This window comes from Curcuma longa, chromosome 5 (genome assembly GCF_044706935.1).
Source record: "Curcuma longa cultivar G26 ecotype Majalengka, Jawa Barat chromosome 5, ITB_CL_G26_1.1, whole genome shotgun sequence".
NCBI classification, from domain to species: Eukaryota; Viridiplantae; Streptophyta; class Magnoliopsida; order Zingiberales; family Zingiberaceae; genus Curcuma; species Curcuma longa.
Window position 1 is genome coordinate 4,505,020 of NC_133865.1, and position 26,250 is coordinate 4,531,269.

At 35.3% G+C, this 26,250-nt stretch overlaps 1 protein-coding gene and 1 pseudogene across 1 annotated transcript; both read right to left on the reverse strand.

Annotated features, from left to right (window-relative positions):
• Window positions 1-491: 491 nt before the first annotated feature.
• Window positions 492-19,158, reverse strand: LOC141830040 (E3 ubiquitin-protein ligase UPL7). Its single transcript, XM_074717523.1, has 14 exons — window positions 18,960-19,158; window positions 18,712-18,834; window positions 16,526-16,763; window positions 15,770-16,359; window positions 14,330-15,292; window positions 13,893-14,224; window positions 10,859-11,137; window positions 10,518-10,770; window positions 8,960-9,130; window positions 8,784-8,876; window positions 7,921-8,028; window positions 5,308-5,424; window positions 803-892; window positions 492-720 (listed from the first exon to the last, which is right to left on the reverse strand). The coding sequence occupies exons 1-14, from the start codon at window positions 19,131-19,133 to the stop codon at window positions 637-639; spliced, it is 3,615 nt and encodes a 1,204-aa protein (XP_074573624.1). The 5' UTR covers window positions 19,134-19,158; the 3' UTR covers window positions 492-636.
• A 1,659-nt stretch (window positions 19,159-20,817) lies between these two features.
• On the reverse strand, window positions 20,818-24,840 carry LOC141829741 (protein FAR1-RELATED SEQUENCE 6-like; annotated as a pseudogene).
• Between the last annotated feature and the right edge of the window lie 1,410 nt (window positions 24,841-26,250).

Below are 26,250 nucleotides of genomic sequence, written 5' to 3' on the forward strand. Positions count from 1 at the left end.
TTTTTTAAAAATATATTACAACAAGGGATGTAATTCCAATAGTTTATTTTGAGAAGAAAACAATTTCTCTTAGTCTATATAATGTATATAGACACAATAATAAGACTAATGATATTAAACATCATAATCCAAAGATACGAGTGGAACTACCATACTAGATGGATCTTCACACAATATGATAAATTATATTAATTAATTTCTAATATACTCTGCACAACTTGTGGGTAAATAAATAGAGTGATTGGAGACGATGAATTCAAACACCTATTTATTTAGAGAAATTCTACTACTGGTTTCTTAAAATGTCAGCATGATTCCAAGGGCTTCAATACTATCAATCTCAAAACAAGAACAAACCTAGGTAAAACATACCTGCTGATGTGGTTCGTCCCAAGTATAACATCCAGGTTCCATCAATATTGTATGGTGAATGAAAAACTGGCCATTAGCACAAGAAATGAAACTGTTATCTACAATATGCATGCTGACGAGTTTATCGATAAATTGGATTACAGCAGCTGTGGTCAAATTGATCACTATACCTTATCAGAATACAATATTGCTATGTACATATTTCACACGCAGAATAGGTGTTGGAGAATTATACAGAAGTAACAGAATATGGAAAATGTACACTCAAGAAAGTTCGAATCCGGTGTTTGAACTGATGGCATAAAGTAGCTTGTTCCTTAAAGTACTTGATCGTTTATATGTCGGAAGCTGCCACAATCACATTAATACTCCAATTATCATTTAGCCAGGAGTTATCATTAAATAGGAATTTATCGAAGATAAGTCTTACCTTCAATGTATTGTAGCAGGTGGAAGCGGAGGGAAGTCGTTCTACATCTTGTCCGCCTAGTGTAGCCCATAGAGGTATATCACAGGCAACCTCCACAAATAAATTCAAAACAAGCTAGAATAAAGTAATGAACACATTTGGGGAAATGATATTAATTACTATGACTTCAAAAATTGTCCAGTGGAACTATTATATTTAACTTCCATGTAGTAACCATCAATCACATCATTGGCATAGTTGTTAGAATATATATATTTTTGCACATATATTAATCTGCTTAGATTATTGCTGAAAGGATCAAGCACAAACTTTTCCCATTTTATTGGCTCCCTTAACCACAAATTTAAGCTATAACTGCAAGTTTATCATTTCAGCCAAAGAAGAGACCCAAGAAGTAAAGGCTCAAATCATTACCATCATCAATCTACAGCTGTCCTCTTATTTGGCATCAACTACATGAACTTTCCCGCTCCATCTAATTTTAAGTCTGTTGAGGATTAAATTGTATATACCGCTTGATTGTAAATTTACCAACCTAAGGGGACTAAATGTAAAATGAACAATAGTAATTTACATCATGATAGAAGGGACAACCTAGGAAAAAACCTAATAATTTCCCCAGTTCAATTTCATCATGGTATTAGAGCTCCAGATTCCCTTCCATTCTCTCTAACCTTCTCTTACGCCTTTTAACCTCATGAGCTTCCACAATATCTCTGACTTTCACCCTATTGGCACTGGAAGATTGGGCCACTTCTTCATCATTATTTCCCCACGCCAGCAGATCATGCCAGTGATTTCTCCTAGGGCTTGAGGTGTTCATTCTGGAGTTGTCGGCATGGTGGCCTACAGGGTCCTGAGTTTATTTGAGCAATCAATTCTTCTCATCTCAGTGTTTCCCTAGTTTTTTTCATCTCAATGCTTCTAGCGCCTGATTCTTCAGCACACAATTCATCTCCTGGTGTTTCCAGTGCAGAATTCAGATTATCTGGTGTTTCCCATTTTCCATAAAAAGAAAGAAAAGAGAATATGGTGTTTCCAGTAGATCTCCAGGCACCAGCAACTGCTCGACCCAGCTTTCTTTCAGATTCAGTGTTTGCTGGCAATTCCAGATATTTCTACTTGATTCCCAGCAGTTGTCCAGCATTTTTTTTTTTTTTGGTTCCTTGGGCTGCTGCTGCTAGTGATCTTCATGGTTCTTCTTGTCTCCTAGTTTCTTAAGCAGATTTCTTCATCATATTTCTGATTAAAATTCCCATCAGGATTCTATGTCAGAAGACATCTTCCATCAGTCCACTAGTGTTGATTGTCAATTTGTGGAGATTATCACTTGCACTGGTATGGGTTCATCTAAGGTAATTCTTCATGATGGTATTCTCAATAGCAAGCCCTTCACTGCTAGATCATTAAGTATCAACAGCAGTGCATCAACATTTTTTCAAATGGCAAGTCTCTCAAAATATATTCAGTCTGTGTCATTATTGGTTTCATATAGGTAATTCTACTGCTTGCACAAAGTGAATACTAGATGAACACAGATTCCAAATTTCAGAGACTAAGCATATCTAGTATTCTCCCTGTGCAAACCCACAGCTCATCCTATTCATGTCACTCTAACAGATAGGTCACTTTGATGTGTAAGGGTGTTGGTCGGAAAACTCCTACATCTTTATCACTTTTTTTGTTCTCTATAGTCTACAGACAATTTTTCAATTTACTATATGTGATTACTATCTGAGTGTAAAACTAAATCACTAAACTGCTCAATGATCTTTACTGCCAATTCTATTTCCATTCAGGATTCAGGAACTGAAGGTGATTGCTATGGAACATGTCCCAATGATTATATCAGTTAACTAACGTTGTCATTCATTTGCACTCATGTTCCTCTGAGCAACACTATTACTTGAGAAAAAATAGTGCTGCTCGGAGAAAAAAATAAATGGTTGTGATAGCCTGCACTATAACTTCATATGGGAATTCCTCTTAAATTTTAGGATAATATGGTATTCACTGCATGCTACCTTATAAATCACATAATTTCTTCAATTCTTCAGCCAAAATTCCTTGCAATTCTTTTCCCTTGTGATATTCTGTACTTACTTCCACCTTATGTGTTTAGGTGTACTTGTTTTGATTCTCTTGTCTCCAGAAAAAGATAAATTCTCCCTCAAAATTGTCAAGTCTGTCTTTCTTGGTTGCTCTCACATGCAGAAGAGGTACAATGTCATTCTCCAGAGGTTCCACTTGCCTTTTTTTATACAATTATGTTTACTCCCTTATTCTCAACCACACCATCTACGCTTGAGTCTGTCGTAGAGGATCTTCCTGTTCGTACTGGAATTTCTGCACCACCATCTTCCTCTTTAATTATTTAAACACCAACCCCAGCAACATTAAGGGCGGGCTGAGCTTGTTACTGCTACTTTTCTGGCAACATCACTAGTTCTGAATCTAGCTTCTTTTGATTTTGACCTCAACATTGCTTTTTGAAGGTACCCCACAAGTGCACTACTTCACATCCTCTTAATAGATATATCTCATATCCTTATCCCTCACTTGTCTATTTTTTCTTCATTTCTTCTTTAGCTTCATATTCTATCCCTAAGGTAGTTTTTAGACACTCTATTTGATCCAAGATAACATTAGGCTATGACTGATAAGATGACATCTTTTCAATCTAATGGTACTTGAGCGCCAGTTCCTCTTTGGCGAATCCACAGTTGGTTGTAAGTGGGTATTCAATTTCAAACCTCCCAATACATTGTCTATGATGACTAAGATTACTTCGGTTTGCCTTTTTCTTACATTGACAACTATATCCTAGTGGTCATTACATTAACTAGACATTAAAAATGTTTTCCTTCACACTGATCTATATGAGGATTATATATCCAACACACATCTCAGTTTGTTACTCAGGAGAGATGGCTTTGGTGTGTAATCTGAAGAAATGACTCTATGGGTTGAAACAATATCTTAGGGCAAGTAAACTCAGCTTTGTTCTTCAGTTTGGGATGTTTAAAAGTATCAATCTCAATATTTTATTATACCTATCACACTAGGGCACATGTCCTTTTTATTATCGATTTGGATGATATCATCATTGCTAGTGATGATTCTCCAAGAATCACAGCACCAAAAGCATACCTTCACCGTCAACTTCAACGATCTTGGCAACCTGCCACACTTTCATAACAAAAAGATTGTTCAATTAGGGGGAAAGATCTATGTTTCTCAATGTCTTAAAGGAAGTATATACTTGATTTGCTCAAGGAGGATGGTATGTGAAGAGTAAAGCTAGTTGATATTCCCATAGATTCAAATGTTATATACTGATATCAGGATAAAAAGAGTTATTATCAGGTCCAAAGAAATATAAGAGAACAGTTAGATGCTAAACAGCCTCACCTTCACTAGGCTTAATATTTTATTTATTGTATGTCTGATTGGTGAATTCTTGAAGCTTCATATCATGATCATAGAGAAGCATCCTCAAGAATTCTATGACATTTCAAAAATGCTCTAAGAAGGACCTTTTAGACCATGATGATGGCCATTTACAAACTATAGGTATATCAATGCAGATTGGGCAAACTCTTCACAGTTTACATCGATATTGTGCACTTCTTGAAGATAACTTAATATTTGAAGAGCGAGAATAAAATTGTTTTGGCTAGGTCAAGTATAAAAGCACAGTACAAAGCTATTACTTTTGTTACATCTAAGCTTATCTTGTTCAATAATAAATTCAATATGTAAAGCTCTTACTATTTCTTTGCTTTTGCAAATTGTCTGCTAAACTTTGGAATTTCATCTTCGCTTATCCCCTATACCTAATTCCATTAACAACTAAGGATCAATGACATGTACCCTATTGTAACAACCACATTAATGGAATGACAAACTCTAGGCTTGAGGGAATCGGTCAAAACATTGCACATGACTAATGTAATATGTGAATAGTTACCTCCTCTTCCTTTCTCCTACTTATTGATCCAAGAAAACCGACCCTTAATGGTTTAAAATAAACATTTAAAAACTATTATGATATAAAACTAACATTGTATTTTAAGTAAAATTTTAATTAACTTAGTGACTATTTGTAAAAAAAAAAAACTATTTTTAAGTTATGACATGGTTTAACTAAAATTATAATTTAAGGGAATTTTTATCTATCTATTTTTAGTAGTTCTAATAATTTGATAATTCAGTAATAATCAATTATTTTTATATTTTCTTATATGTGCTTATTTTAAGAAAAAATCACTTTGCTAAAAAAGAACGATAGCATCATTTGACCATCACTTTAATGCCCCATCGGCAACCACATTAAGGTTGAGGCACAAACTAAAAGGATATTGGAAATTTGGCAAGACAAAATAAGATATCTTTTTACCTAGAGATGCCCAGTAAAAGTATGAGAGGCAAAAGTGGCATTTCATGATAGAGATGGCAAATAGACAGTTGTAAGAGATTAAATGCAGAGGCCCAATTCATAATACCTTGTGAATTGTAAAGGCAGGCTGTAGGTGTTTGAATCCAAGTAATGGAGCACGAGAACAGCTTGTCACAAACTTCAGTAACATACATCTCTCAGCTGATTTGAATCCTTTCACAACCTGTAAATTTGGAGATTTGATTAGCAAGCATGTTAAATAAGGTAATCCAATGGAAGAGATTCTACCTGTTGAAACAAAACTAATCATTGAACTGGCTAACAGAATATGCCATATCAAGTTAGATATGTGAAGCAGTAAAGGTGTGAGCGATTATTAGCATTGGAAATTAGGACTTCACAGCCCTCAGCACTTCTGTCCCAGTGGTAAGGGTAATGGTTGAAGATGAATTTGGATTCCCTTTGCAAGTCAAAACAAAATATATATAAAAAATAGCCTAGTATTATGTTCTCTAGTCCAAATTTTATTCTCACTTGAACCAAGTTTTCCTTCCTTCTCAGGAACAATTTTCTTTTTAACTACTTGAGATCAGCTTCCTTGACCGGGACTAGGAGGCAATCATTTTACACTAAACAAAGATATAAGGACCCATGATGGCTGTAAAGAGAAAGCACATGTAGAAGCACCAGTCATCACCCAGCTCTCAAACTTAGCCCAGTTTAACATACCAAAAACTTGATCTAAACACCATTCCATCATAGAGCTGCTGAAAATTCATTGGGAGTCAGATAAAATGTTGATCCATGTTGTTGCATTTTCTACTATCAGAACCAAACAAATCAATAAGAAAACTTAGGTAAACATTGCAAAAGGAAACAAATTATAATGAGATGTTAGATCAACATCACAACAGAATTTGCTTGGGACAAATTAATTCTTGGAATCCAATATCTTTCACTAGTTCAACAGCATTATCATCCCCTTACTAGTTTTTCTCATCCGACCATGATGATGTTGAAGTATATGATTTATGATATCATGTAAGTTACAAGCATTGATGGCAATATAATTGTTAAAGGAAGGAGAAATTTGTTTAATCTCCTATCCAACTTGTTCTGATCCTCCTATCAAACTCCTACATGAGTAGATCTAGTTCCCTCCTAATTTATCTCACAACCTACCTCATATTTTTCGGCATTATATCATATCATCCGTTTATATTAATTATTAACTACCATAATTAATAAATTACCATGTTTATATAAGAGAACTTATATATTATGGGCAACCCAGTGCACGAAGCTCATGCCCATGCGAAATCCTGGGGGTCCATTATACACAATCTTACCCTACATTGTAAGAGGTTGTTTTCACGACTTGAACCCGTGACCACAAAATCACACAGCGACAACTTTACCGATCGCATCAAGGTTCCCCTTATATATTATATCACAACATATTGAATGAACAATTATTCCTCAATCATCTTACTTAACATAATCTTAGAGACACTACCGATCCTCATTTAATCTTCATCTAGTGTCAAGGGAAGGTTGCCGACATGACCTCCCCTCTCTTTCGGCACCATTCCAACCTCCCTCTCAATCTTCTTCCAAATCCCTCACTAACCTTTTCTTTTGCATAACCACTTTTACTTGCACCGAGTTTGAGGTCACTCTCACCATAAATTGTCCCATCACTTCCTCCATTCCACTAGCGTTGCAACCCTAGAGACTCCTCTCCTCGACAATGACAACAACAGTTTGCTCCTATCATCATTACTCCCTCTGTAATTAAAGTATTGGTCAATATCAACCACGTGCATCATCTGATGATCTCTTTATTAGTTATCTTGTCATTCCGTAAGATGCACAATTCATCTGTAAACCATATATTTGTCTAATCCAGAGTTCGATGATAATTGAAAATTCATGAGCATGTTACAGATATCTATCATCCTGAAATTTGTGCAGATTATACGTCAGGCTTTCTGTTCCAGGATTGCCAATTTGGAAATGTATGGTGCCTAGAAATCTGCATCTATATTTAATGCAATTAAAGCATATTCCCACCATCTCTAATTTGAGAGGGATGTTAAAGGAAGGAGATTATTTCTTAATCTGTTAGTCGATGTCGACTAGTTTTGATAATGTTTGTCCAACTTCCAGTCCACCTCAAACATTTTCTCAATTCGCCATTGATATGATACCATCTATTTATAAAAGAGGGCCTATGGACAAAGAACTATTCCCTAATCATCTTATTTTATAACAATGTTACTAAATCTCTCAAAATAACACTGAAAATAAGGGTATCCACCATAAATTTCAAATCAAACAAATCCAAAATTTTAATTCTATTTATTCTCTTTTCTTCCCAAAAACAAAATTAAAAGTTAAATTTAGTTAATAAACAAGAACGAAACCCAACCGAATAGAATAGATAAGTGATCTCTAATCCTATTTATCAAACAAGAACCAAAACCAACCAAATAGATAAATTTCTGTTTGGTTTAGAAAAGTTTCAATATGATTGGAGATCAGTTTGCAGAAAAGTATATAAATAGAAAAGTAAAAAATAAAAAGGATGTCTGTTTAGATTGATTAGGTCCAGCACAAAACAAATGCACACCTCTATTAGATTGTTAAAAAAAACTATATATGTTATAGAAGGAGAAAAAATGTGAGGCGTGGTTCATGAATTCAAATAGGCGAGTACCTCCCAGAAGAGCTTAACAGTTCTGCTTGTTTCTGAATAACCACCAGAGTACTTTGTATTGCTTCGAAGATCATCGACATCAAAGTCATTTTTACCACCTGAAAGCAGCTGCACAAGGTAATTATATATCAAATGACCAGACTACATGCAGATTCGTTAAACAAGTGAAAATTTCTTGTGCAAATGCAATTTGATTTCTTTCAACAACTTATATTAGTGTAGCAACAGATAAAGTGAAATGAATAATGAATCATTTTTTACCACTTCTGTATGATTTTTAGGACATTAATAACAAATAAGTATCAAAACAATACAACAAGAGAATAAGTTAAGCATGTAAAATCTGTGAGAATTAATTATAGCTCGAGTGTAAAATGCAAAACTCTATTATGAGGGGTCAGCATCAGATACTTAAGGTGTAATAAAGACTGATACAACATTATGAAAACAGAATGCTCTTGTAAGTTATATGGATGGGCTTACACCTTGCAGTAGGTTCACACTACAAGAAGAGACCATTTTAGATAATGTGGTTTCCAATTAGAAAAGGAAATATTTCACACCGTGAAAACCATTATATTCCCCAGGTTCAAGATGAGAATTCAACTTTAATATGATCTCTGAAACTAGATTGGATCAGTATCTGATGTGATTCATAAGCCAAATGTTTGTTAAATAATATAATAAAGTACAATGTGATATTCTTCTAGGCAATCATATATTAATTTTTTGTTTTGTCACAGGTACAAGTAATCGAACTTTTCAAAATACAAATATAAACACTAAAATCTCTAGCTCCCGAACTCCCAAGGTAAAGAAGGTCAATTTGTAAGATAGGAAAGATCTCCAAGTAAGCAGAATACCTGGTTAAATTCGTTCGCATTAAATAACTGTAACCAAGATGGGGAGATCAGATCAATCAAGCCTCTATAAAATGCATTAGAAAATGGAAGTATCTGCACCACACATTTAGTGAAGATAAGCATACGCACAAACGAACCCAGAATAGCAATTTTTATAGTGTAGCCCATGAACATACTTGGCGATTCAGTTTGTAGTCAGCCATTGCATGGACATACTGTAACTTGTTCTCATTTCTTACCGAGATATTCCTACCACCAGGTTTAAGCTCTGTAACAATCCTTTTCCCACATATCTCTTCAGTAACAGTGAAATCTAAAGATAGATCGGTGACATCACCCTCATAATGCTGTTGGATATGTGAGTTAAACTTCAATAAAATGGTGATAAGAAGTCAAGTATGAAAGGAATATTATGTCAGCAATTCATAATGCAGAAATAATTAGCTGGATCCTAGTGCCTAAAGCAAAAAAATTTCAATTTTAGGCTAACAAAAACAAATGTACTATTCCACTCAGAAAATCATGGTTCCAGATAATGGTTAAGCATTAATATTTACCAAGTAGTGGTTACTGATCTGGCCAACCACTGGCAAAGGAGAATTCTGTTATCACTCAATAAGGTACTCTATTTCCATTGTTATTTTCTGGTGGTTGGTAGTTGGTAATATTCCAATACATACTAAGGACTGCATAGAAATGGAAGACACTGGTCAAGCTAGTATCAGGTTCTGACTAAGAGAGGAAGTAGCCACCTTTTGGAACTCAACTTCATGAAAACTTTGGATGCCAAACTGTCCTAGTTAGACTATCACACCAGTCCGTTTCCTCAAAAGGATGAAAAAGTGGAGGTTGGAAAAGTGAGAAAATGAGTGGATGTAAATAAAGGAATAATCTTACTTTTATTTTCATCCATTTATTTTCTCAGTTTCCCATCCTTTGAAGGAAACTGACCCTTAACCTTCAGAATTGACCTGGCAAAGCAAGACCCAGCAGACCATAGTTCTGTTTGCTGAAGCGACCATAAGAGATACGCCAGCAGTTGGAGGATAGCACTCTATCTGCAAGGGTATATCATGGTCAAAGAAAAGTGACACTTGTATCTAGTTGAGATAGTATAATAGTTTTCTGCCAATAAATATCAGCAAGACAACTTTTATGGCCTCACAGGAGACATTTTATGTTCCTTTACTGAAAAATTAGAGATGGAAAGAGGAAGGAGATGAAGAAAAACAAGAAGCCAAAACAACTATATTCTTAAGTTCAAACTTTGTTTTCCATCAAAAATGGTACCATTTTCACATTATCTTATATGGATATAAGCTACAAAAAAATAACAAAATTATTTCAATTCATCTAGACATGTGTTTTAGGATGCCAATGAGTGCCAAACATTGGCATGAAACGATACTCATCAATATTATTGTCATGACATAGGAGACATTATTAGTGTTGAATAGTATCAAGTTTCGGTAATTTATCGAAATAATACATTTCAACTATTTCACCTGATATGGTACAAAATTTCAAATCATACTTAGCAGTATGATTAAATAGCATTATCACACTTAGGATTTTTTGCAATGACATGAAAACATTTATTACAAAAATGGCCATAGTTGATCATCAAAAAATGTGTTGAAGCAAGTTCAAAACGATGTATTAGCAATGAAATCATTAAAGTGGAAGCAACATTGTAAAAATACTCAAATATTAATCCCCAAGAAAAAGGTTTACCTTCACATACATGAGATTCCTATATAACTCAGAATCTAGTGTTGAGAGTTCATCAAGAAAACTATAACGTCCTAAGAGCTTCTGCACAAATACTAGTGAAAAAGTATATTCTAATAAAATGCCTTCATAAAGAGCTTTCCCAACAACCCTTCCAAGGAATTCAATCATCTCCATGCCATTCTCTAACAATCTTGCAGCCATACTAGGAATTAAAGTGCTATCTGCAGTTGATGTCTGTGAAAATAGATTGAACCTGCTCCAAACCCAAAAAAGGGTATTCAGATTTCAAGAATCTAACCTATCTAGGGGGATATATAAAAGAGAAATCAAATTCAAGTTACTCTGGATCAAAAGCAGCCTTGGATAAATCAGTCAAAAACTCTTTTGATAAACCACCATAGTCAAGACCAGCCTCAGGAAGACCACTTTCACTAATAAACGACACATTAATGCATGACTTCAACTTTGGCCCAAGAAAATTCAATTGCTTGTATCCATCTTCAATTATATGATCTCGACGCACAATTATACCAATTGAACTAGACCCTGGCTCAGATACTTCACCGGTCACTCTTCTGGAAACCTTGTCAAGCTTAATAAGTTCCCTAAACATTTGAACTCTGCAAAGAGGCATTAATATTAACTTTAAAATAGTCTATGGCATAGGTAATAGGATAGCCAGCAATCCAATAAATGACTAGTTTACTGTTCTTATATGGTCGCCAGTAAAGCATTCTTGTAAGACAATAAAACAAACAAGAAATATTCTTGAGGAAAGACAAGGTAGGAAACTAGATGTTCACACCAATCTATATCAATCATCAAGAGAGAGAATTAAGCTTATATGTATTGATTGAGGCTAAATCTACAATCTAAAAGATACCAGACTATCTATCATTAATCCAATTGTTAAAGCATTAAGTGCACTCAAAGGTCCACTCTGATTAACCACAACAGAGGTCAAACAAATGAAGTGCTATTGATTAAATCAAGCTCTTTCAACAAATGTGGAAGAGGGACAAATCAGATTCTGCCAATTAAACATTAATTTATTATTGCTGCTGAATCTGGAGAAGAGATATCAGTGGCTTCCTCATTTGGACTATCGGCTCAATAGCATCTCTTCTTGCCTATGGTGATACGAACAAGGAAAAAAAAAGGAGTTTTTGCATAAGAGGTGGTAGTCCCATAGCCTATGTATCCTGCAACTAAACCACCCACATGACAACTCTTTATCCTTTACTTCTTTGCTTCAGCATGTTTCTTCTCTTCTTCAACTTTTGTCTTCTCTCTTATTTGTTTCTATTGTCCATGAGAATAGCATCAATATATTTACAACGGCATTCTTGTAAGACCCTCCCTCGGAGTAAAATGACCAGAACGCCATTTCTCCTCACAGCATTTCTCCCCTCTTAATAGTATATTTCAAAGCCTTAAGACTTAGACCACCAAAGTGGGTTTTGGGGTATTCATCGAAAGGAACAAATGAAATTGGGTTGAATTTGCCCAATTGAGATATCTGAAATATATTACAAATAAAAAGTAAAGGGATAGATCCATAGGTTGCTACTTTGTTATATCCTTTTTTCAAACCCAAAGATATACAACGAGCCCCCCACCACCCTCCTCTGCCCTCGTCAAAGGAGGGGAATATATTTTACCCCTCCATTCGCCAAATACAGAAATTATTCCTCTCCATAAAGACTTTTCCAATCAAATCAACCCTCGAAATATATTTTAGACAAAAACAAATTACGTAAAACAGAATGACTCATATTATGTCAATTTTTTGCATTTAAAATGTTGCTTCTTTAATATTATTTCTTTATTATTCTTTATAGTGGTTGTGCGGACATACAAAGATGGACAAGATAAGAAATGAGAATATTAGAAACAAAGTTAAAATTGCACCCATTGAAGGAAAACTCTGGGAGATACGTTTAAGATGGTACGAACATATACTTAGACGACCAATAAATGTTTCAGTCAAACAATCTGAAACTATGACAAATACGCATATTAAACGAAGATGAGAAGACTAAAGAAGATTTAGTTAGCAACGATAAATCAAGATAAAATTAATTTAAATATAGATGATGATATAGTAGGGAATAGAGCACAATGACATAGAAGGATCCATATAGTCGATCTCACCTAGTGGGACAAGGTAGGGATGACAATTTCCTCCGAACCCAATAGTGGATTTGATACCCGACCCAAATGGAGGAGAGTATGGAGGGATTTTTTGGACCCAATTAAATAATTGGGTAATTGAGTATGAGAATTTTTGAATTCGGGTATGAAGGTGGGTTGGACAAAATCCGACCCATACCCGATCCGAATACCCGATTAAATAATATATATATATATATATATATATAAATAAGCGGTGTTGTTTTTTGAAATCCAACACCATTGTAATGTTGATTTTTGAAAATTATGTGATGTTGGTTGACACTCAAAGTGGTGCTGATTTTTGAAAATTTTGTGATGTTGGTTGGCACTCAAAGTTGATTATCAAATGAGAAACCAGTTGGCAGTTGGATGGAATAAAGAAAATTATTAGTATAGTGGATATCCGATCCTCTGATATGTATGGAGATGAATATCCGATCCTCCGATGGGTATGAGAATGAAGATGAAAGTTGAATACCCGATGGGGATGGGGATGGGGATGGGGATGGATATAATAAATGAGGATGGAGACGGAGGATATGAAATCCAATCCAAACCCAACCCATTGTCATCCCTAGGACAAGGCTTGGTTGTTGTTGTATTATTCTTTATAGTGGCTATTAGTGTTAAGTTGTGTCATTGACTCTGCCACATGAACCAATTATTGGCACAATGTTGAGCAATAGAATTGTTGCATTGCTAGATGAATACAATCCCATCTATAGGAAAGGGTCCATCTAGGTTGTTACGAATGAGATTGGATCAAAACTAGGTCGGCATAATTTGAACTGTGCTGACCTGTATTGTAATGATAGAAGTCAGCACTGATACCCTATCATTCCAGCTAAATACCGAAACAGATAATGATCATGACACCAAAACTTTGAATCATGTTATACAGTCAAATAACTTAGAGAGAAATTGATCTCTTAAACTCTAAAGACTACAAAACTACAACTGCAGAAAAGAACAGACTGTGATTCAACAACTATTGAATAAGAAGCTAGATTATCAGGATTGAGGGTCCTTTACAAAGGAAGATATAACATGGTGGCTTTAGTTGAGATGCTCAATGAAAGTAGATCATACACAATAAGGATTTGACAACATGAAAACTTGAATCAAATAACATTTGGTGAATGAAATTAAATATATTACTGTAGACATCTGGCATCAATGGAAATCTAAAGAGGACAACACCTTTCCTCAAAAGGATACAGATGTGGTACAGTTGTTAGAATAGAGCTCACTGCTGGAATGGTGGAAACATCCACAGCTTGCAGATTTGAAAATGCAGCTTCATGAGCTCTAGCAGCTGCTGCAACTGGAATCCAACCTTTTCTAGCAGGAGCTAACCATAGACAAGATGGACAAAACTTGTGCCTGCAGTCCCTTTCATACAACAAATTAAGGCATCTGACTGCTATGTCTATTACGGATCTGTAATTATTTCCACAATGAACCAAAGAATTGTATACAAATGTATTAAGTGAAGCCGCAATTTTTCGTTGCTGCTGAAGTGTGAAAGGAACCTACAATAGGGAATAGAAAAATGACAAATAGCAGGTGAAAGAGAGGTAGAAAATCAGAGAATTGCCAAGGGAAAACAGCCTAGTCACTAATTTAGTATCAATTACCTGCTTTTCATAGAACTCTATATCATCTAAAACCAACAAGTAGTGTGCATAAGTAGAACAGAAGAGAAACAAAGCACATGACAAATACTTGGAAATGCCTTGGGCACCATGTTTCATAGCTTCAATATCCCACAAGTCATAACTATCCTCAGCACTTTCGACAGGAATTTGAGGGGCGTCCCTAGGACTGGCAGTTGACTCATCATTTGACCTTTTAGAAATCTTTTGTATCACAGTAGCCCATCTATGTCCACTCTCCTTCATGCTTCGGCTTTGCCTTGTAACAGAGTTTGTCTGACCCTCCAAAATGGTCTCTTTGTTTGGTTTGACTTCATGAGACATGTGAACAATTCCACCAAAAATGGCACATTCAAATGCTTCCCAAAATTCCACAATGAATCCCGGAGTAAAAGAAAGTACATTAAGAATAGGTAATGAGCCATTAGCCAGATTTAAAATGGAAAATATCCGAAGAAAATAATAATAGAAATATATGACATCTTGTAGCTTGAAACTTCCTTGATTATCTGAGGTCTGCTTTATGAGATGACCATTTGGTGCTCCATATGAAACTTTTGCCAAGGAGAGAAGCTTCCTCAGATGCCACTGCTGATACACAGGTTTAAGAAGATCAAAGTAGAACATAATGTCAGTGCATTCATCCGAATTAGCAGATATGGGAACACAATCACTGGTCAGGAGCATCTCATCAGCATCCCATTTCAATGAGTGTTGGTTACTCTCCAGCCAGGGAACAAACTTCTCCAAAATTCTATTAACAGCATGAGTATAGAGTTTACAATCTAAGCCTTGGATAAAGAAGCCAGAAGAACCAGAATTGTTGTCCTCAATTGTCAAATTTATGATGTTTGCAAGAGCCCAGCCCAAAGGAGGAATTTCCTTGGTAGCAAAATCGGACTGGTCCAACATCAGCATTTCATCAAAGATTTTATCTTCGGAAGTCTGCAAGAACCTATCCATACTTTGATCACTTTAATGAAATAAATAAAAACAGTGTAAATGTTCCAGATATGCTAGATGTTAAGTTAAACAGAGTAAAAGAAACATATTGTAGGAATTATCTAATTCTCCTTCCTAGATTGAGAATGCACAAATATACCGTCTAAAATAAACTTGGCCAGTTAGCACAGGGAAGAATGAAGCTAGCATGTACTCAGAAGTACGAAAATAGCACACCTACTTGAAAAATGTTTGACTTGTTGAGTTCCTATAAATGATCAACTTTCTCAGGAGCAGAATTTTCCACAAAATCTGGTAGGATAAAGTGTCCTATTTTACTCATAGTACCAAATTATACATAATTTAATACAATCTTTTTTAAAATCAAGCGATAGGAAAGTCCAAACAATAAAAACATAAATAACAGAGTTATTATGTATAAAGCTATGCATGAAAAAGATTTGCAAGTAGTGGTCTTACCAATAAGATAGAGAAACATGGTAGTAGTACATGCTCATGCTTAAGAGCAGGTAACAGAATACTTGGTAGGTATTTAGTCAGATATGGCACTGTCATTACATAAATACAGTACTTTTTAGATGCTTCATACACATCAATCCCACCATTATCCTGGTCTTTTAACATTATCGAATGAAATGGGCGCAGACATAATGTTATGGCACTAACGGTAATCAGAAGATTATTTTCCGATGATGAGACTGTGTTCCTCCAGGATGAAGATTGTGGAGCATTTCTTAAAATGTACTTCCTAAAACAGCTATATATGCCATTAGTATTTGTTGTCATATATCTTATTAATCTCTTCACAGCAAGATCTGCATCGTTGATATCTCTGGTTCTAAAATTTTTCCACCCTTTTACATCAGTCAAAGAAACAAGTAACCGCATTGACAGAGCAGTAACTGTAACCATCTCATCCTGATGACTAGAGTTAGAACAGTCGGCAAGAATAAATAAGCACAAGGAAACTAGTCGCTGTGTTTGGTGTAGCCATGCAGATTTCTCCTGAGGTGTACCCACTGTTAATAAACAAAAGTTTTTTTGTGTATCTACAAGCCAAAGGAAAATACGTCAGCAAAATAACTGAAATACATAGACTATAATAAAATCCCAGGAAAGAATTGATGATTCTGATACCACTATGAATTTAGCATTCAATGTCAAAAACAATGGTGCAACCAATTCAAAATACAAAACTAAGAAAACAATGCATACCAGTTGAGCTAATACTTTGTAAGAGAATTCCAAAACATTTTGTGATACATTTCACATTTCTAATTTGCCACCTCCACAAAATTGGTGTGTGAGTAACAAAGAAAAGAAATGGCCTTAATAAATTATTTGAAATCCATGCACTACTCATGTGATCCTCATAACAATCAGCTAATGCTTCCCATTCTTCTCGAAGCTGTTCTGAGACCTCTTTGATGGCAATATACCTCCTCCATACTCTCTGCACAATAAGCAACAAGGGGAAAAACATATTAAAATACTTTGTTAAGGCTCACTTAGTTTGAAATTATAATTATTGTTACCTAGTTAAAAGATACTTGTAAGACCAATAAATAAAAAGGAAAATCACATAGACTCAACTATCACTGGTATAAGTCAGTGAATATTGAAGCACACTATGTAATATATTCTCTGGAGAAGAAGAACATCTACACTATGGGACTGCTTGTGTGGTTACATGGATGTTGAGTTCACAAGTACTAAGAATTACTCTAAATAAATCAAATGAACTTTGACCTATTGGTTCAGGCTACTAAACTTGAAAGAATGTGGTGAGCAGATAATGTCAGCCCAAGCAGCTCACATTCACAATGACTGCCGCACAAGGTTTCATTTGTATTCTAAGTCAAGTACAACAAAAATTATGTAGGTACAGGCTCATATCTAAATTATTTCATATCTTTGTTAAACTGGGGGAAAAAAAAGTAAAAACCATGTCAGTTTTTTCTGATTTGGTTTAGGAAATGGTAATGATAGTTGCAAAAAGATTACTAGTTTAGTTAACAAAGAATGTTTTACTCCCTCCAAGAAGCCAGCAAAGTCATTCATATCACAGCCATGCCATACATAGTTCAGATTATATACATAAATCATCACAAAACTATCAATCATACGATACCTCATAGGTTCTTAAAGACTTAAAATTTTCAATTTGGTTACAAGATTTTCCAAACTTTATAGTCCACCTGTTAGATTACTTTATGTCAAGTAGTAAATGGATAGTGGCAGTCAACTAAAAATTTATACCAATTGCATGAAAGCATATTCATTAAGAATGTTGAAACAACTCATAGTGAGGCATGTCCATGTCAACATAATCAGCAATGATGATGTAGTTGGTCACATAGTTACTTAGAAAGAATAGTTCTATAAAATGTAAGTTACTCAACATAAGCAAACTAAAAATCATCCACAGTAGAGAATCAGAGTGAATATTAAACTATATGCAAAACAAAATGCCATAATATTTTTTGAAGTTTATCCTAAGTAACAAATGTTTGGTACTTCAGAAAGCTTTATGTTAGCCTCTATTAGTAAAGGAATCTTTTCAAATTAGATGCTGGCTTGCAATATAAAATGTTTCTTTCCTTTTTTTCCAATCATAAATCTGGATTTCCTGGAGGAAATTTGAATATTATGATGCATGGTTTAAATATACACCATTTAGCTTGTAGCCCAGTTCATGCACATTCTAACTAGTCATCAAGCATGTAGACTTGAAATGCAGTCCATGAAGAATACAAATATTAAGTGCCCATCGAAATTTTAGCTCATAGACTAGTTCAAGCTGTTATATATCTTTCTCTCTTTTTCTCTTGTATTTGACTTTAAATTATGTAACCACCAAAAAACTAACTAATGACTATTGCCTTCCTTCAATTCGAGTACATATTGAAGTAAGGATTTCCTCATTCAGAAGCATCTCAACTTTCCTGCCAGAAAGAAATATACCTCAGTCACCTAACTACCAAACGTGGATAAATTCTCGCAATCAATCAAGGATCTTAAGACCTGATGGAACGTCTACTACACAGTTATTTTAACATTTTGAGGGATCGATAAAATCCTAATCATGTTTATAATGGCATAGCAAATTCGAACATCAATTCTTCCACTCAGTTGTGAAAAGATAACCCCGGCCCAAAGAAGCTCTTTCAATCTGTATCTGGTCGGATTGGAGGATTTGGAGAGAAAGGGGGAAAAAAATACAGTAGCCCTTGTTTGGGAACTTAGTTTACAAGGGAAACATTTATCATCCCTGCCCCACCTCCCCACCTTTTCCATTCCTTCTCCTCACTCAAGTATTAAGGTCAATTTTCCACAGAAATTCACATCGACCAAATTAATGTAATAAAATGATGGAAAAGGGAACAAATTAAGGTACAAACCTGGATGAAGAGGGCGGCGGCCGAGGCACGGCGCTGGTAGCTGCGGAGCTCTCTTTCATGGGCAAGCTTCTCGAGAAGGGCATCCCGTGAGATCTCCTTAGCGCTAGCACCCCTCAGCGAGACCTGCGATGGCCACAGATGTCGAGTTTTTCTGCGATTTGAGCTCTTTGGGTTTCCTTTTGAGAACTTCGAGCCGGAAGAACGATTCAAAATTGTGGCACAAGGATGGATCGTCGAGGAGGAGTTACCTGTCGTTGTTTCGCAGGCGCCGACATGCCGGTCGGGTTCCGCCCTCCGGCTAAGCCTACGACTTCCTCTGAGTCTTGTCTCTCTCTCTCTCTGGCGGAAGGAAGCGTCGCACCGGTTCGTTTACGATCGCAAGGCCATCGAACCGGTCGCTCCCACGCATAGCAAGGACGCATCGAACCGGTTCGAGGCCTCCACGAATACTACATATTCGTATTCATGAACATTAATATATATTATTTTTAAAAAAAATATAAGATTCATGTAATATATATTACACGGGTTTGATATGTTGCGGGATAAACTCGTACGATAATCCGTGTGTAACTCATCGCTGCTGCTGGCACCCTCGTAGCACCATCCGGCCACCACCGACCGTCGCCTCGACCGCGATCGACGCTCCACTCGCCGGCGCTCCGACCGGTGTCGGATTCCAATCGGATAATGACAAGAATCCGACGTAATTTGCTCGGAAAATACGATCGAAATCTGACCCGATCGTCGTCGACAGTGGCGCGCATCGTTTCCGACGAAATCGCGGTCGAATTTCGGCCAAATCACGGCCAAAGACCGACCGCGATTTGGCAGAAAACGACGCATGCGCATTACCGACCTTGTTTTATCAAATTTCGTCAGATTCCGATCACTATCCGATCGGAATCCGACATCGGACGGAGCGCCGATGAGTGGCGCGTCGATCGTGCCCGAGGCAACGGTCGGCGGTGGCTGGACGGCACGGTGATGGCAGCGACAGCAGCGGTGGGTCGTGAGTATCGCGCACGGATCATGAATTCCTCATTACGCAGCATAGCATTTCTCTATATTACATGTCTAGTATATTAATATTTTTTTTATAAATACACATTCATATTTATTTTAACATTAATCCTCGTTATCTATAAATCTATTCATTATTTATGGATCCTACGTTTTTTATTAACCTCTTCGTAAATGATCGTGGATTAATCGTATTGAACCGTTGAGATGACGAATTTCATTTATTTGAAGCGTATATGCATGTGTTCGAATAAATTTTATTTTATTTTTAATTTATTTATTAACTGGATTTAAAAAATTGAATATTATAAATCTTATAATACCTATAACATCTATCCATATGGATTATAATATCATTTAGATGTTATAATACCTACATATTAATATTAATATGAGTGCTCTAGGAATAAACCTAAGTAATAAAGCAACAAAGCTGATTTTGACAGACCAAACGATCCAAACTAATAAGCCAATCGTGCATATTACACTAATTAAAAATTTCTATTTTCAATTTATTTTTTAAAAAATAAAATTATTAAAATTTAAAACTAAATCTTTATTACATTATTAATCTCAAATAACTTTATATACGCAAAAAAAAATAGTATTAAATATTTATTTTATTTAACTTTTATTTTTTAAAATAATAGAAACCAAAAAATAATTGAATCGATTAAGATGTTAGTAGTGCAAGTGGGCAAAAGTAAATATGTTAGTTGCATGAGCTAAATGAATAGCGAGAGGTCGGGGTTTAAATTAAATGAGTCAACTGTTCCTATCTAGACTAATTAATATTATTAGATTATTGTTAAGAAAAAATTCCATATTGCTAAGATTATCTTTTCTATATTTACAAACATAAGATTCTTACATAAATATTGAAATATAAACCAAATGTAGCATGATTACTAGACAACCGAAAGACAATTACACCGAGAGAATAAACATGATACGATAATTTACTAAACCACATAAATAAAATTTTAGAATACTTAAATCATGCTCTCGAGACATAATTGAGTTGGTTACGATCAGAAAGTAAAGAAATCCAAGAACATACCCAAGCCTCATGTAACTTCATATTTACCCGGTCCTTCGACCAGAAGGTACTTTTGGTACATTGTCATCCTGCAAATTGCAGATTAAAGTAAATAAAAGCTTTATAGATTAGTTCATAAAAAAAAGATCTTCCATTTCACTTATCCACCAACAATATCTTGGCTACTACATCCATTCCCATGTCAATTATACATGCAGGACAGTTCATTGGGACTAAATACTTGTAGCAAATGTGCCTAGGAAAAAAATAAAGTGGAGCATTTCAGTGACATGACTTCAATTAAATTTACAGTTTAGCAAAGCAAAAGCATCATGAAAATTTTTGGCTTCCTTAATCCTTGATAACAATATTAGATTAGCTATTCTCTTTTAAATCTCTAAGAGACTCAACAAATATGCACACGTTGATTATTAAGCAGTGCAGTGTTTAATGATAACTAATCTTTGTAAGCGTTCCACAAAGGTACCAATGGATACATGATTATGAAAATAGCTAAAGGTAACATGACTTGCATGTTTTTATATATTATCTCATCCAGAAAACAAGTCTATCCAAATACTGTTGAATAATTCCCCAGTGTAATGAGCAACAGACACGATAATTCCTAATTTTATAGGTATAATAATTGTGGAACAGAAATGTATTTGTAGTATTTGTTGATAAATCCACTGCATCCTTGACTGATTTCCTATTGTTTGATGGTCGTATTGACCCTGCAATTCATAAAACAAGAATAAAACACTCAAATCAATTAGGGAATAACCATAAAAAAAAAGTGGTACAGCTAGAAAAGTCAAAAGATTAGATAAGAAAGACAAAAATCATGAGGCCAAGGGATGTAAAAGCGTGGAATAATAAGATTACTACAGTCCATCAAATCAATTCGCTGTGTATTAAGGTAAGTAGCAGTTGCACTAGATTGAAGCATATTGCTTTCACTACCAATCAATGATGATCTCAGAAAATCCTGGTCTATAATACGTAGCCATTTAGAATGCACATCGAAGCAGTTAAGGTCACAACTGTTTGATGCAGATAAAATTACCTGTTCCTTGTTGGGTTGAGCTAAAGTTTCCATATCAGCTCTTTTGCCTTTCTCGGACGGCCTCGTCGTTTGACATGCAAAGAACTGAGATTCTTATTAACGCCAGAGGTTCCAATCTGAGCTAATAACATATATTGGACATTGCCATTGGCTTGAGTTTCAAAAGATAGAAGTCTGGGCTGCCTCTCTCAACAAATAATATCATCTAAAAGAGACTTCTCAACCTCTTTTAGTAACTTCAAAGCAACTTGGTACCTATCATCTGATATGAATCCTAACTCGGCAAGGCAGCGTATAGTCAAATAATCATAGCGGGCTACAGGATGATCATCAACTTGCATGTCATTCAGGCGTTCAAAAGCACATAGTCGCTTGTAATCTTTTTTCCAGCGACTAAGAATATAATGAGATGGAATTTCAAAGATTTGATGAAACTTAAATACAGACAAAGCATGTCTACACAATTCCACAGAACTCAAAAGAACCACAAATGCATTGAACCTCAAGTTTATCTGCATTAAAAAGAACCTCATGATCCTTATTTTCTGTGGGTTTGCCATCCTCAATGAATGAGCACTCCTTGACTTGAAAATTCATGACTGGCCCATCCATCTGAATTGGCAAAACATCACAATACATTGTAGCTTTTAGCTCCTCCTGGAATTTCCTGAACATATTAAAAGTGTACACTTTTGATATCTGCTCTTCCATGTAAAATTTTGATATCAATAGTGGAGTCTTGTGAGACTCTGAATCTGCTTCTGCCTCCTTTTTGTATTTGCTCTGCAATATCATCTCATACTTACTAAAGAATTGCTTAAGAGAAGTCTTTGGATAGACATATCCATTTAGATAACTGTCTATAGTTTCACCAAGTTGGTATATGGACATTCCAGCCCAAAATGTGTGTTTTAGGAAAGCTGGCACCCAAACATGTCTGTTTTCATATAATGAGGCCATTCATTACTTTGAAGACCATAATCCACAATCATCCTCATCCAAGATTTTTCAAAATCATCAATCTTCAAGGAATCATATGTTGATTTCTTTAGTGCTTTCTTAATTGCCTTGAATTCAGGAAAACCTTCCAATTGCTTTGGAACTTCACTTAGGATACTGGACAAGCACAGATGATGTCTAGTACCTGGAAACACATCCAGGATAGCACCCTGAATAGCCTTAGAATAGTCAGTAACAATAGCATTTGGGCAACAATCTAGCATACAAGTTAAGAATGCTTTGCATAACCAAGTATAACTCTTGGATAGTTTCAGAAGAGATCAAACCACATCCCAGCAGCACTAACTGACCATGATGGTTCATACCCACGAATAAAACAAGAGGCAAATCATACTTTTCAGACAAGAAGGTTGTATCAATGGAAACAACATCCCCAAAATACTGATATGACATCTTACTCCTACCACCAGCCCAGAACAAGTTTCTCAAGCAACCATGATCATCTAAATCAACCAAGTAAAAGAAGTTTGGATCTTTATTCGGCATATTTGCAAAGAATTGATAAACAACCTCGTCATCCCCCTTAGTGAGCTTCAATCTCCCTATTTTAGTAGGATCTCCAGATTCTATCCCATCAGATTGAGTGCTCCCTTGCACATTTGCCTGTCCTGCAACTTCTTGTTTCCTTGAGCCAGCCATTTTCTGGTAATAATTTAAAAACCGTGCTGTCGAAGGATTGACCGGATGATTGTGTTCATTATTAACCTCCACCAAATGAAGCATCCCGTCCCCTGAAGCTTTTGCAACAATCTTAGCTTGGCAATCTGTTTTGGCAGATTGTCTGGCTTTATAGCAAGGATCAGTTTTTCCCTTACCCACCTTAGAGCAAGCAATTATTACCCGTCTTCATTGTCCTGATGTTGCAAATGATGACTTCTGTACAGCCACTCCAAAGCCAACAGTCGTAGCATATGCTTTATTAAAATTGCAAACTTCCTCCCTAGTTCTAAAGGTCATCCCTATCCTAGGTGTTAGATCTTCCTCTTGGACTACTGTATTCTCCATGTCAAGTGCATTATGTTCCATTTTCTCATTTTCAGTAGCATTATTGTTAGCACTGAATACCAGCTTGTTCTCAAATGAATTGTTCATAGAGTCACTTCCAATTCCCTGCCAAATGAAAAAGGAAGAACTGAAGTCTATTGTACCCATTGAAAAAAAAAAACATCTTTATGGAAGAGCTCAAGTTTGCACTGACCTTGAATGGCTCTCCATCTTCATGTTGTTTTCCATTCATCTCAGAAGAACCGTCATCCACAAGCACTTCCACAAAAACGTCATTTGGCAGGGCCTGCAAAACGATATATGATTACCCTAATAGATATAAAATCCTACTGTGCTTGATACAAAACATAGTCTTAACTACAACAATCCACTATATGCATCAAGATTCGCACAGAGAAAACAAAACTGACATCAATTTGAAAAGGCATCACATACATGAAGACAAACAGTGGCAACATGATAAAGCCACACCATAATTGTAAAAAAGGAGCTCAAGAAATTAACTGTGACCTCCACCAATTTTTCCATATCATTCCCTAAAGCTGCTCATTAAACCTAATTGATTATATTCTTATTATAAATCATTGAAACCCTCCCATAAACCATGCATATTCAATCAATCAGTCTCCATTGAATTACAAATCTCTGATAAATAGATCAATTCGTCGATAATTGCATCAAGCATACACAGAAAACACATCAACTATGAAAAAAAAACCTATTTTTCAGACAATAGTCGAACTAAGTAGTAGTTTAACGTGGCCCTAAATATGTTAACGAACTCGCTTCGATTGGCAATTCATAAACAAAGTAAAAAAATATTGTGTAATCATTATACAATAACTTAATAACACGAAGATGATACTTCTGGGTTCGTATCCTCCATGAAGCTAATCGCCGCGCTCGCTAGATCTCGATTAGTGATTGGGATGCGTCCAGCTCGACGAGGATCCGACGAAAACCGAAGGTGAGCCATGACGAAATGCGAGCAATCGGAGACAGAACTCCGGCGGGCCGAGGGCGGAAAGGGAGATCGGAAAAAGGGAAGGGAAGAGGAGGGAGGAGTTTCAGAGAGAGAGAGAACGGAACTGTGTGATTCGCTGCCATCGAAACGGCCCAACTACAATTTTTCAATTTACCTTCTCATAAATAGACGGGAGGTGGGCCCACTACGGGCCAGGCTGGAGTGGACGGCGGGCAGATTTCACCTTTTTTAAAAAAAAAAAGTAATGGGGCAACAAAACTGATTTTGACAGACCAAACGATCCAAACTAATAAGCCAATCGTGCATATTACTCCAGAACCGCATCGAGACAAATCTTGTAAATTTCGGCAGGTGTTTATTTTTCGAATACAATTGGAAGCTAAAATAATATATAATATTTTAAATCTGATTAATTCTGATTTTTTTCTGATATATCTATTAAACAAATCTAAAGCATAATTTATACATAATTAGATATCAATCTAAAAGATGATACAATTTTAATCTCTTTACAGAAAATAATAAATCATAAAAAATGTATCAATGCAATGAACATATAGTAAATCTGGATATTATCTTTGCTTTGGAATAAAATAATTAAAATTCATACAAGATTTATCTATTTTCTCTAATTATTCAATTAGAATAATAATTTATTATTGAAGGAAATAAACATTTATATAATTACATTAATGAAAATTATAATTTGATGCTTATTATGGATAGACTCTGATTGTTCGCCAATAAACTAGAGAAATTAATAAAAGAAAAGAAAAGTCTAATAACAAGATTGCCAATAAGATTGCCGAGTTATTACGTGGAAATGGAAGTGTTAGGCCATTTTTATTTTATCTTATTTTGTTATATCTATTTAATTATAATTGAATTATTTGGATTTAGTTTGATTCGCAATCTATTGTATCAAAATTTCAGCACAGTGACACAACCATTTATATTTTTAGACAACGAAAGTATTTAAGGATTTTATTTAATATATTTTTGATAAATTGTAAGAACATCGACAATACATCGGCGTTATAACATCCTCCACCTTATTAAAGAATATGGGATCTACTGCCACATATTTATTATAACAACACTCATATTCTTTTTTAACATTTCAATGCTTTGAAAAGTGTTTTAATGTCCCTACATTGGCAGATGAATGTTAGAGGTGCTCTAACACCCCATTGGTGTTAAACACTCCACAATGTGTATTTTTTTAATTATATTTATTAAAACGATTAATTTTAACAACCAATGGATTTATATTTTTTTAGTGTTAATGTTAAAAATATATGTCAGTGGAGATATTTTTTAATTTGAAAGGTGGGAACGGGTTGTTTCCAAGGGAATTAAAATATCAAAAATACATCTCTAATTGATTTATTATGCGAAAAA

Coding starts and splice junctions, on each gene's coding strand:
- LOC141830040 (XM_074717523.1), bottom strand. CDS start 19,133: ATGCGTCCTTGCTATGCGTGGGAGCGACCGGTTCGATGGCCTTGCGAT. Junction 11,138..13,892: donor CTGTATCCTTTTGAGGAAAG/GTGTTGTCCTCT, acceptor GCCTCTTTGCAG/AGTTCAAATGTTTAGGGAAC. Junction 5,425..7,920: donor CTGTTAAGCTCTTCTGGGAG/GTACTCGCCTAT, acceptor CCAAATTTACAG/GTTGTGAAAGGATTCAAATC.